The sequence below is a fragment of the Sorex araneus genome, chromosome 5 (assembly GCF_027595985.1).
Source record: "Sorex araneus isolate mSorAra2 chromosome 5, mSorAra2.pri, whole genome shotgun sequence".
Classification (NCBI taxonomy): Eukaryota; Metazoa; Chordata; class Mammalia; order Eulipotyphla; family Soricidae; genus Sorex; species Sorex araneus.
The window spans coordinates 50,141,130-50,154,379 of record NC_073306.1 but is presented as its reverse complement, the minus strand read 5'-3'; the positions used below and the strand labels follow the sequence as shown (position 1 = coordinate 50,154,379).

Sequence of the window (13,250 nt, the reverse complement as noted above, 5' to 3'; positions counted from 1 at the left end):
TGCCAGTGCCAGCTCACTGGAAGCTAGCCATCATCTTGACTAATTCCTCTTGTGAGACCTTGAGCCAGAACAACCCAAATTATCTACTTCCGATTTTGGATGCAGGGAAACTGTATAGAAAACATTTATTATTTTAAGTTAGTTGGCGAAAGATAATAAACTAGTACATTCACTGATGGACTCCTACACACCGTCCACCAGAGCCAAAAGCATCACCTTTTATCCATCAGTCAATTACATATTAGTCATTGTATTATTTTATTCTATAGTTTGTTTGGCAAGTTTGTGTTTAATTTTTAAGGCACTGTAGGAAGATTGTTGGCCCCATTTTTCTTGGAACTGTGGAGATGAAAGAAAAAGGCGAATGATAGAAACAAAAGTGGGTGGTAACAAACAAACACTGGTGAGGAAATTATAAAAACTGCGACTGAATTTTTTCCCTGTGATCTTTGGTCAAACTTAGCTGTGTTCAGGGCTCCCTCCTGGTTCTGTGCTCAAAGGTCATTCCTGGCAGGTTTATATGGGGTGTTAGATCAAATCTGGGTCAGCTACATACAAGATAAGCACCTTACCCACTGTACTATCTCCCCTGTCGCTTATATATAGTTTTTTTAAATTAAATTTTTATTATTTCTTAAAATCAGGGCAATAAGGTCAGGTAGATAGTATAGGGGTTAAGCATGCAGCTGACCCCAGTTTAATCCCTGGCACCCACTCAACACAGAGGAAGGAATAAGGAGTAGGCCCTGAGCACTGCTGTGTATGGGGGAAAAAAAAACAAAACCAAAAATAGGCCAGGAGAGCCCACAGCATACTTTTGTTTTGGTTTTTGGGGAACATAACTTGCAGTGCTAAGTGGCTACTCCCTATCTTTCCAGCCCCTAACTTTTTGTCTATTTTAAATAGGGACATGATTTAGTAGCAAACATGTAAACAAAATAAGAAGACAAAATCAAGTGCTATTAAGTGCTATGAAGAAAAATAAAGCAAGGTAGGTCTGCAGAACTTTTTTCTTTGTTTTGTTTGGGGGGTGGCACATCCAGGAGTGTTCAGGGGTGATTCTTGAGGTACTTGGGAACCAGAGTTAGCCATGTGTAAGGCAACAGTCCTATTACCCTGTACTATCTCTCTGACCCAGAAGAAGTAGCTTTTAAAATCTGGTTGAAAAAAGTGACTTTAAAAATTAAATTTCCCCCTTCTTTTTGTTGTTGCAGTGATAGGGGGCGGGGAGCAGGTGCAGTGTGAGTTGTACATTTGGTGATCAACTTGTAGCACCATACTGTTGCCCGTGGCTCAGTAAAGTGGGAAGGAGTGAGGAAAGCAGATTCAAGGAAAGACTGCTTCCACTCACTGGTGGACCACCTCAACCACCCGCCCTCCAGAAAATGCCTGGCTTGGGTCAGGACTAGTCTGAGTCTGCTATGGGCACCTACATGGCAGGAAGATGCTTACTTCCTGCCACCCCCAGGGGTAGCTATCAAGTTATGTCTTAAATCCACTTGTTTTGCACTGCATGGGAGATGATCCCTGCCACCAAATTATTTGGGGTGCTGTGGACTCAGGCTGGAGCAAGGAATTGCTTTTTTGCAGAAGAAGAAAATCAGTCCTAACCTTGACAGAGGTATTCTGGGTCTGTCACCTTTCCTTCACAGAAAAAGAATTCAGGAGGAGGCACATTAGTGAAGCAATATAGTTTGTATTGAATGAAACTTACTTTAAAAGATATGAGAGGAGGGGTTGGAGCAATAGTGCAGTGGGTAAGGTGTTTGCCTTGCATGTGGTCAACCCAGGTTTGATCCCTGGAACTCCATATAATGCCCAGAGCTTTACCAGGAGTGACCCCTGAACACAGAGTCAGGAAGAAGTCCTTAGTACTGCTGGGTGTGACCCAAATGAACAAACAAAAATAAAAACATAAAGAAAAAGATGTGAGAGGAAAGACAGAGAGAGGAAATAAGTACTTAAGAGAGAACATGACTTCTCAGAGTGGAAAAGTAAACAAAGATAAAGAAAGACAAGCAATCGAGATACATGTTCAAGGGAGAACAGGGGCTTGCAGAGTGAGCCTCAAATGGTTTTCAGGAGGAGCTTTTATACAATTCCCAAAAATGATTTTTTCCTGGAGTCCTCTGGAGTAAATCTCAGTGTCCTCACAGGGAAAGCCTTGAACTATTGATTGTCCCTTCATGATCTCATCCCTTGCCCTGTTGATGGTCTTTTTGTAATCAGTTTCTCTTTTTCCAAGGGGTCCACCTTTCTCTGTGTGGGCCTTGGTTTTCAGGAACAGGGTGATGCCTCGACTTCTCTCCAAAGACTTTAGAATTTGCAAGTCAAAGTAATGTGGTTGTCATTCCTTTGGACTACTTCAGGGATAGGCATTTTCTTAAGTTTTATTATTCCCCCAATTACATTACAAGGGCCCCCTAACTATCTGCTCTGCCTGCAACAATACCAGGTTTGGTATTGTTGTGGTTTGGTATTGGTATAGGTGTGGTCACAATCAATAGGGGTAAAGTTCTTTCCCTCAGGGGATGCTGCTTCTAGGACAGATTCTCGTACAGCAAAATGACCTGCCTAAGGGCAAATCCCATGGGTGTGTTTCTCCTCTCCTTGTCCAACTAACATGTAAGCATTCATAATTGTAAAATATTACAAAGATGTGCGCTGGAGGGTAAGATGTGATGCGCTTGCCAGCTCTAAGGGTGGCACTCTCTCTCTCTCTCTCTCTCTCTCTCTCTCTCTCTCTCTCTCTCTCACTCACTTGCTCGCTCGCACCTCTGCTCGCATTCAATGCTCTCGAGCCTCTGTGTATGGACCGAATTGGGATGGCTCCTCCTTGTGCTCTGCTTCTGTGTGTGCCACTGTGCTCTCTTGTTTCTGTCTCTCTATCTTTGTCTCTGTCTCTGTAGTCTCTCCCCTGGTCTCTTCCGACCTCTCTCTGTCTCTGCTTCTGTGTCTTCTCTCTTGCCTCTGTCTTCTCTCTGCCTCTTCTTGCTGTGTCTTCTTCTGTGTCCTGCTGTCTCTTCTGTCTCTGCTGTCTCCTCTTCCCCCACAGTCTTAGTTTATATAGCAATCACATAGGGCAGTGACACAAAGGTGGGTTGAACATTAACAAATCAACAAAGAGGGGTAAAACTACTCCTCCAGGAGATTAACAAAAATCTCATCTAAGGAGATTACTCCAGATTACTAGGAGATCCGATCAAGGGTGGGATCCAAACAAGGATGTGTCAGGGTGTGTCCCTTTCTTCTTTCCTCAGCTAGTAATCCACTTAGTTGTAGTAAATCTACTTCAAATATTTCGAGCAATGTCATTCTGTATGAGCACAGTAAGAGATATATCAGACTTAAAGTTTGGTTCTTCCTGAGGACATTCACTATACATTCCAGACCACAGTCCTCAGGCCAGGTTAGTCTTCCTAACCGCAGTAGGGTCCTAGTCTCATCGTTACTTTTGGATCATGACAGCATTTGTCTATGACCATGCTCTCAATTTATAGTTGAGTATTGTGGCACTTTGGCCTGGCCCATTTCGATGCCAGGGTAGCTCACAGCTTGCCCTGGGTCCATTCTGTCCCTCATCAGGACCCTGCTTTTGGGGTGCTAGGAACTAAGGGCAACTGAGTCAAGAAAGCAGATGCCCAGGAATAAATATTATTGGAGTCAATCAGCTTCCAAGTTACAAAGCATAATATTAACTGTCTTCCTGTGTCCATACAGAAAGGCCATTGTTCTAAAGTAAGCTAAGTTCCCTGTGGCAAGGCTGAAAGGACAAACCCAATGTTATACTACACATACTATTCATCACTTTGTATGGACACAGTAAGAGATACATTAAGCTTATAGAATTGCTCTCCTGGGGCCATCTCAATTTCAGACCACAGTGCTCAGACCAGATTAGTCTTTCCTATCCCTAGAAAGGTCCTAGGCTCGTCTTTGCTTTTGGACAGCATTTGTCCATGATCAAACTCTTAACTTATAGTTAAGAATCGTGGCACTTTGGCCTGGCCCATTTCGATGCCAGGGTAGCTCACAGCTTGCCCTGGGTCCCTTCAGTCCCTCGTCCGGACCCTGCTTTTGGGGTGCTAGGAACTAAGGACAACTGAGGCTTAGGTTGAGAAAGCAGATGCCCGGGAATGAATAATATTTGAAGCCAATTAAATCCCAAATTACAAAGCATATAAGCATGATTGTCTTCCTGTGTCTATACAAAAAGGGGCATTGCTTTAAAGTAAACTATTCAAAAGACATAAGTAGAGGAGAAAGACAGTATTTCACTCATACATATAAAATTTCTGAGGAATCTGACCTTAAAAGTTAACAGAGTCTGATTAGGGGGGAAAGGTGATAGACCAGTTGGGGAAGAAAGCATAGAGAGGAGTTTACAGATAAACGCAGTGGAATGGAAGTGCCTCAGGAGCACTGTGATAAACCTAAGTTTCCTGTGGCAAGGGGAACAGGACATACCAATGTTGTCTTAAAATGTTTAGAGATTATTACCAGATAAACCTAAACTCTTTGTGGCAAGGGAGAAAGGACAAGCCAATGATATCCTACAATGCATGAGGGTTGAGGTGGCAGGAAAATAGTACGGTAGTTAGCAAGCCAGCAAGGACCCACGTGGTGGGCCTGAGAGCTTGGAAAATTCAGGTTTATTACACCAGGTTTGTGTGTGTGTGTGTGTGTGTGTGTGTGTGTGTGTGTGGTGGGGGGAGGGTTCCAGTCTTGGGCTCAAAAGATTGGATCCCAGACAATATTGGGGGTTTGTATATATAAACTGCTGGCAACAAATACAGGAACAGAAATTCTCAAGCATGTCATTTGCAAAGCAAAGCTGAAACTATCTCAAGAAGACGAACATGTTTGGAGTACATTCCACTATTACAAAGCCAGACTGTGACCATCTCAAGGACATCCCAAATGCAACCTGTGGTTACATCATGCAACCCAGATTTAACTGTCTTTGGCAGCTCCTGCTCCTTTAGTGTTAGGCTGTTTGAAATGAGGGCCAGGCCTATTTTCCTCATCAGTTAGGGTGCATACCTAGTGAAAGAGGAATCCTTAGTTTCCCCTTCTAGTGAGACAGAAAGCCACAGTTTCTTCTCTCCAGATGTTCCGTTTCTCCCCATCAACCTGACACATATTCCACCCCAGGGTTCTGTCTCAGCATTCCTGGGGCTTCCCAGGAACAAAAAAGTCTGCCCTGGAATCTAGACTGATGAGGAAACTAAGATAATTGGCAATTAAACCCAGAAGATGTGTTTCACCTTGCCAGTGAAGAAAGAAGCCACAGTTTCCCCTTGTCATCTTTCCCCCATTGACCTGACACATTTCATTCCTAAAGTTCTGCCCCAGCAGTCATAGAAATTATCGGGACCCTAAAACACTGTTCTGGAGCCTAGGTTAACAGGGAGACTAAGATATGGGGTAAAAATGCCCAGAAAGATTTACATCAGCTAGACATCACTGCAATTTTCTGCATCTTTTGTAAACACTTGCTAACTGATAAGGGATGCCAGCAACTCTTAAAAAGGCCTACAAACCCCCCCCCTTACCTCAACTTAGTCCTATACTAAGTTCCTCCCCACTTGGAGAAAAGAGCTCTTTTTCTTTTCTCTTCTACTTTTCACTAAACTTTTTTACTTTCCAGCTCTGAGTCTGAGTATCTTTATTATTAAATATTTTCATTTTTTTAAATATTAAGAACTTAGGAATCATAAATGAACTCTGCCTCACCTGCATCACTAGTATGCCTGAGCCAGGTTCAATTCCAGGCACCAGATGATTCCAGGAGCATACAGCTTTGAGCATTGCCAGGTGTGCCCTGGAGGATCCTAGCTTGATTGGCAAGGGAATCACAGGGCCTTCTGAATACTGCTTGAGAGCCCCCACCCCAAGCCCCCCTAAAAGAGGAGGAGAATTTGTCTATGATTTGGAGAAGAGAACAAAAAACAAATCATTTGTAGACAGCCATAACTAGTTTGGGCTTTGCCTAGATGTATTAAGAATCAACCCAGGTCCTCATACACTGTAGCATTATCATCCCATTGTTCATCAATTTGCTCAAGCGGGCACCAGTAATGTCTCCATTGTGGGACTTGTTGTTGCTGTTTTTGGCATATTGAATACGCCAAGGGTAGCTTGCCAGGCTCTGGTGTGCGGGCGGGATACTCTCGGTAACTTGTCGAGCTCTCTGAGGGGGACAGAGGAATCAAACCTGGGTCAGCCTCATGCAAGGCAAACGTCTTACCCACTGTGCTATTGCTCCAGTCCTAAAAATCTTAGATAGCACAATAAATAGGGCGTTTGCCTTGCACACAGCTGACCCGGGTTCGATTCTTCCATCCCTCTCGGAGAGCCCGGCAAGCTACCGAGAGTATCCCGCCCGCATGCCAGAGCCTGGCAATCAGCCCGTGGCATATTCGATATGCTAAAAACAGTAACAACAAGTCTCACAACGGAGATGTTACCGGTGCCCGCTCGAGCAAATCAATGAGCAATGGGATGACATTGACAGTGACAGTGACCTCAGAGTTATGAATGAGTTGAGTGAGGAAAATGCATATAGTGTGTTGGGCTTTCAGTATCCAGTAGGAAATAAGTGCAGAGAAAAAAAAATTTTAGAAAACTACTCCCAATTTAGAGTGGAGACATCATCCTGGAAGGCAAGGAAAATGTCTAAGAGGTTGTTGCAACTAGACAATTATCCAAATCATCTAAAGAGGCAGTGGAGATTTTAAAAAAATGAATAGGGACTGGAGCAATAGCACAGCGGGTAGGGCATTTGCCTTGCACGCGGCCGACCCGGGTTCGATTCCCAGCATCCCATATGGGCCCCCAAGCACCGCCAGGAGTGATTCCTGAGTGCAGGAGCCAGGAGTAACCCCTGTGCATCGCCGGGTGAGACCCAAAAACCAAAAAAAATAATAATAATAAATAAATTTACAACTTATTACATATTGAGAGGCTTAAAGGCAAGATTTAATGTATAACTTTTATTCAACATATTACTGTACTAGAAGTACTTGTCATAGCAATTAGGCAAGGAAAAAGATATCAAGAGTATTCAGATAGGAAAGGAAGAAGTCAAGCTCTCACTATTTGCAGATGACATGATATTATATTTCGAAAATCCTAAAAACTGTATCAAAATTCCTACAAAAAGTTCCCAGACAACATATTTGTACAATAAAGTGTCAGTCTACAAAATTAATACACAAAAACCCATGGCTTTTTTATATAAAATAATTAAATGGAAGAAAGACATTTTTTAAAATCCTGTTTGCAATTGTGCCTCAGAATATCAAATACCTTAGAATTAGCTTAACCAAAAGGATGAAAGACCTATGCAAACAAAATTACAAAACACTACTTCAAGAAATAAAGGAGGACACAAGAAAATGGAAACACATCCCCTTCTCATGCATTGGGAGGATTAATATCATCAAAATAATAACATTCCCCAAAGCATTGTATAGATTCAATGCAGCCCCTATAAGGATACCCATGCCATTATTTTAGAAGAAATAAATCAGGGGCTGGAGCAATAGCACAGCTGGTACGGCATTTGCCTTGCATGCAGCCAACCCAGGTTCAATTCTCAGCATCCCATATGGTCCCCTGAGCACCACCAGGAGTAACTCCTGAGTGCAAAGCCAGGAGTAACCCCTGTGCATTGCAGGGTGTGACCAAAAAAAGGAAAAAATAAATAAAATAAGAAATAAATCAAACACTCCTGAAATTCATATGAAACAATAAACCACCCCCCATTAATAGCTAAAGCAATCCTCATCCTTGGGAAAAAGAGGATGGGAGGCATTGCCTTCCTCTACTTCAAACAGTACTCCAAAGTGGTAGCAATTAAAACAGCAGGGTAGCAGAATAAAAAGAGACCCTCAGATCAATGGAATAGGCCTAAAGATCCTGAGACAGATCCTTAGTCTGTCTCAGAGCCGTATATGATCAGTTAATCTTTGATAAAGGAGAAAAAATATGAAGTGGAGCAAGGAAAACGTCTTCAACGAGTGGTGTTGGTAAAACTTGTCAGCTATATACAAAAAAATTAACTCAGACCTCTTTCTAATGCCATGCACAAAAATCAAATCAAAATGGATTATAGATCTTGATAGCAGACCTGACAAGATAGAATTCTACATGACACTGATGCTGATGCTAAAGGCATTTTCAAAAATGCAACAACACTGACCAAGCAAGTGGAAACAAATGGATTACATTAAACTAAGAATGTAAAAGGAAATAATGACCAGAATACAAAGACAGCCACTGAATGGGAAAAATTATTTACCCAACATTCATTTGATAAGGGGTTAATATCTAAGATAGATAAGGCATAGGTAGAACTTTACAAAAAACATACAAACCGATCAAAAATTGGGCAGAAGAGATGAACAGAAACTTCCTCACAGAAGAAATACAAATGGCCAAAAGGCACATGAAAGAGCATTCTACTTCACTAGTTCTCAGGGAGATGCAAATCAAAACTATGAGATATCATCTCACTCTACAGAGATTGGCACACGTGTAAAAGAACAACCAGTGCTGGTGTGGCTGCAGAGAATAAAGGATTCTCATTCATTGCTGGTGGGAATGCCTATTAGTCCAGCCTTTCTGAAAAAAAGAAATGGACAGTCCTCAATAAACTAGAAATTAAGCTTCCATAGGACCCAGCAATACCGCTCCTGGAAATATTCCCTAGAAATCCCAAAACAGAATGCAGAAAAGCCATCTGCATTCCTACATTCTTTACAGCACTGTTCATAATGGCCAGAATCTGGAAACAGCCCAAGTGCCCAAGAACAGATGAGTGGATAAAGAAATTGTGGTACATCTACACAATAGAACACTACATAGCTGTTAGGAAAAATAAAGGCATGGCATTTGTTCATACATGGATGGACATGGAGATTTTCATGGAGTGAAATGAGTCAGAGGGAGAGGGACAAATATAAAATGATTGCACTCGTTTGCAGAATATTAAAAAAAATAGTATGTGAATAATACTCAAAGACAGTAGAAACAAGGTCCAGGAGGATAGGAAGTGTGACAGTACAGAGAAATGGCCACTATGACAAGGTTAGTTGGAAATGATCACTCTGGACCAAACTGAGTGCTGAAAGGAGGCAAAGTGACTTTCACGACACCCTTTCAGTAACAGTATTGCAAACTACAGTATCTAAAAGGAAAATGTGTGTGTGTGTGTGTGTGTGTGTGTGTGAGAGAGAGAGAGAGAGAGAGAGAGAGAGAGAGAGAGAGAGAGAGAGGTGTATATGTATATGCTGTAGAGGCAGGCTATCAGGGTGGGGCAGGGGGCCAGGTGGGTGGGAAACTGGGGAAATGTGTGAACCAGTGAAGGGATGGGTGTTGGAACATGACTGAAACTCAATCATGAACAACTGTCTAACTGTAAATCTTATGATGATTCAATTAAAATAAATGTTTTTTAAAAAGTGTGAAAGAGGAAGACGGGAAAGATAAGTACAGCAGACAGTGTGCTTCTCTTGCACCGGGCCAACCCAGGTTTGATCCCCAGAATCCCAGATGGCTCCCTGAGCACCAACAGGAGGGGTTCTACAAAGCTTACAAGCAGCCCACAAGTGAAAAAAGCAAGAACCAAACACCAAGGTTTGTGTCTTAAACAAAGGAACGTTATTTCTATAAACTGAGGCAGGGAAGATTTTAGGAGGAGCCTGCAGGAGATCAGGCTCCTGGTCAGGCTGAGTTGATGACTGGGCAGCAGAAAATGGCCTGCAAAGGTCCAAGCGGCGGAAAAAAGGCTTAGTTAAAAGACCCGGGCTGGTTGTCAGCATTATTATCTAAGGCAACGAGGGCACAGCTACTTTGTTTCAGGGTAATTCGGCCGTGAAGTAGAGGCTGGGTTTGCTGACACAAAGCGCCAGAACTTTCCGTGGAAAAATGCATAAGGCTGGGGGGGAGAAAAACGCACTCTATGCTAAGGGGCCTCGCTGCTGGAGCTGGGGAGGCAGAGCTGGGTAAACCTTGAAGGTGAGGGGCTCTCAATGGGGGCTTGTCAAAGGGCGACTCCCAGATGCGGGCCCCCTGGTGGCCGGGGGTCAGAGCCCCGACGGACGCGCTGCCCCAGGGCCACAGCTCTCATTTGCCTCCAGTCGGGCGTGGTTACCAGGCAGTCGTAACCAAATCTCATTTAATGGTCACTTTCGGCTTCTTCCCCCAAAGGAAGCAGTGCCGCGTATATATTTGGAGGTGGGGGGAGGAACGGGGCGGGGGAAGGAGGCTGAGGCGGAAACTAAGCCAGAGAGCCGATCTCATTCATATTTCGTAGTTCGACTGCTTTACGGACGATCTAAAAAACTGGTAAACCCCGCAGCATAATCACAGCAACACGGGAGCTGCAGGGGTCTTCCCTACGAACCGGCCGCCTCACCCGCGTCCCTCTGAATTAACCACCCCTCTCAATCGCGCTAAAGCGCCCCCAGAGCTGGAGGCCTCCTCTACTACGGGTCGACTGAAGGCTCAAACCAAGCCGCGCGAACTAAACTGGTCATGCGCCACAAAAGGATTCGCAGGGCGGGGCGATCTGGTGACACCTTCTTTCTCTTGCTCCCATTGGCTTCGGTCTCGCAGGCGCTCCTGCCCCAATGGCTACGGAGCCTGTTAGTCCCGCCCCTCTCGGCGCGCGTGCGCAAGCGTGGCGGACGCTCGCCGCAGTGAGCAGGCGCAGCCTCGTGTCGCCTGAAGGGGCGGGTGGTACGGCGCGCGCTGCGTCCGGGCGCTTAGCTTTCCCTCCCGGTCCCGCCCTCCGTCGCGGCAGCGCGGTGCACCTTGGGATAGGGAGCGATCTCCGAGCGAGGCAGCAAGATGGACGCGGGATTCTTCCGCGTAAGTAGGAGCGCGGGGATCTGGGGTGAGGTGAGAGGCTTCCCGGAGAGACCCCGCAGGAGGCCTAAACTCGGGACGGGGTGGCCGGCAAGGGCGAAGCTTCAAGGTTCCTCCGTATCTTCGCTGCGGGGGGACGCTCACCCCTGCCCTGCGGCGGAGACCGGTGCGCCCCTGCGCAGTCTCCTCCTCCAGGATCGTCCCCCCTACGCGGCGGCGACGGTCGCCGGAAAATGGCGGCGGGAATGGGGCCGGAGTAGGACTTCGCCTCTCTCTTGCCTAGCGGGGCCTGCAGGCCGAGCTTCGCGCGCCGCGGAGTCTTGGGGCCTAGCAGAACCGCGAGGAGGAAGTCCCCGGGGGGAGGCCGCAGGGAAGCGCCGAGGTGACGGGCGGGCGGGAGGGTCGCGGAGCGTACGGCGTGGGGGGTTTGCCGCACCGGGGGAGCCTGTGAGAGGACGCGGAACTGTGTGGAGCGGTTGCTCTCGGCAACGCGGGCGCCCGGCGCGTCCCTCCCGGCCCGTCCCAAGCCTCCGCGAAGGCGCGAGGCTGGGGGAGCTCCCGCCCAATTGGGGGGCCCGGGAGGGAGGAAAACTCCCGAGAGTGGCGGGGCGCTCGGCTGCGGAGGTCAGAGGAAGCGGCGGGGACCGAGCGGGGCGCGGCTCCCCCCCCCAGCCCGCCTCCCCGGGGAAGAGGCGCCTCCGACCCGGGCTCGCGGGGCGCGCGCGGCCGACCGGGAGGGCCGGCTCGAGTCGGGCTCCGAGGCGCCCGGAGCGACCCGGGGACTCGTGGTCGTGGCTGCTCCGAGGAACGGGCCCGGTGTCGGAACCGGTTTGCTCGAAGCTGATCTTGGCTTCGCGTGTTCGAGGTGGACTCCACGCCCCGGGGCGGTTGCTTGGCGGGCTGTGTGCTTCTCAAGGAAGAAGTTGGAAGCAGGGGCATGACCGGGACTGGAATCGAGCGATATTTTGATAACGCCAACTTGGTCTCCAAGTTCTCCTTTCCCTGGTCTTTTTTTTTTTCTCCCCCATTCATCAAAAGTTGCCATTATTGCCCGAAGAGTGTGTGACTTAGAGCAAACCAGCCCTTAGGTTATGCAAACAGTACTGTGTTTATGGAGTGTCAGATGGCGAGAGCTTGTCAGAATTTCCCGCTGCTCAGGAGCTCTCCGTTTTGAAATTTCCACCACAGCGTTTTGTTAACTACTTCCCGTGGCCTAGGTGTAATATTTGAAACAAAAGCCCTGTTTTGATTTTTTGTTTGTTTGTCTTCTGTGGAGGAGTTCCAGTGGGAAAGCAAGGTGATTGTTAATTTTTTTTTTTTTTTAATGAAGTTAGCTTCTGGATGTTAGTAAAAATCTGGAGGGTGAGGGTTCAGTATCCCCTGAAAAGTTGACTGAATTGAAGCTCCTAGTTTAGTCTGGCAACTAGTTAGTAAATTGAATTTCTCAGTTTAGAAAGGATGGCTTTCATTTGCTAATCTGATACCTGCCAGTTTCTTCACAATATTATTTGATATACACAACCCTACCAGATTTTAGTAAGGATAGAAATATTCTGAGAGGTTAAGTAACTTGTTTTGAGGTCATATGGCTTAAGTAGTGGCAGAGTTTGGGTTCTGGTCAGATTCTTTATATTCTTCTCAAACCAAATTTTCTTTGTCATTTCCCAGGGGACAAATGGCTAACTTAGTGAAACAATCATTTCACATGGCCATTTATTTCTGTATTTAATTGAGCTAGTAGGAATGGCAAAAAGATGAATTGCTGGTCACACGTAGTGTTTAGGATCCTTATTCTTTGCTGAAATTGAATTTAAGGTTAGCCTGCAATTCCATGCTAAATTGTGGAAAACTAGTACAACAGCCTGAGGTTATTTTTTCCGTTTTCTTCATCTTGTATATGAAGCCACAGTAATTTTGCAAACATACTTTTAGAAGTGAATAAACCTTGGTAGTCTTGTTTGAAAATATTTATTAAACATTATAAATTTTTTTGCTGTGTTCTTAAACAAGCTTTAAATGTGTTAGCATAAAGGCACAAATCCACTGTTGCTTTGGAAGAGGTTGTTACAGTGAACGTGTGTTTTATAATTTGTATATAGTCATTTTTTTCCTAAGGGCAGCTACATTGAAGGGAAAAAAAGTATGCATTCTGCAGCAAATATGCATGTTGGTTGTGTTTCTATTTACTTCACCTTCCCACTCTCCAATGTAAAGCTCAAGCCCTCATTAGCAGATAAAAAGGAATTTAAATTTGAACTCCTAATTAAAATGTGTTTCTCATTCCTGCAGGGAACAAGTGCAGAACAGGATAATCGGTTCAGCAACAAACAGAAAAAGCTACTGAAGCAGCTGAAATTTGCAGAATGCCTAGAAAA

At 45.5% G+C, this 13,250-nt stretch overlaps 1 protein-coding gene across 9 annotated transcripts in view; it reads left to right on the top strand.

Annotated features, from left to right (window-relative positions):
• The first annotated feature begins 10,752 nt into the window (after positions 1 to 10,752).
• SRRM1 (serine and arginine repetitive matrix 1) overlaps positions 10,753 to 13,250 on the top strand; it is a 30,684-nt gene continuing 28,186 nt past the window's right edge. For 5 of the 9 annotated variants that reach the window (XM_055138385.1, XM_055138384.1, XM_004603451.3 and 2 more), the window contains exons 1-2: positions 10,754 to 10,878; positions 13,165 to 13,250. The exon at positions 13,165 to 13,250 is cut by the window's right edge and continues 4 nt beyond it. In XM_055138385.1, the coding sequence (XP_054994360.1) occupies positions 10,858 to 10,878; positions 13,165 to 13,250 (107 nt within the window). In that variant the 5' untranslated portion in view covers positions 10,754 to 10,857. Of the gene's footprint in view, positions 10,879 to 11,088; positions 11,258 to 12,151; positions 12,173 to 13,164 lie in introns of those variants that run through there. The other 4 variants (XM_055138386.1, XM_055138383.1, XM_055138388.1 and 1 more) reach the window with 3 other exon arrangements.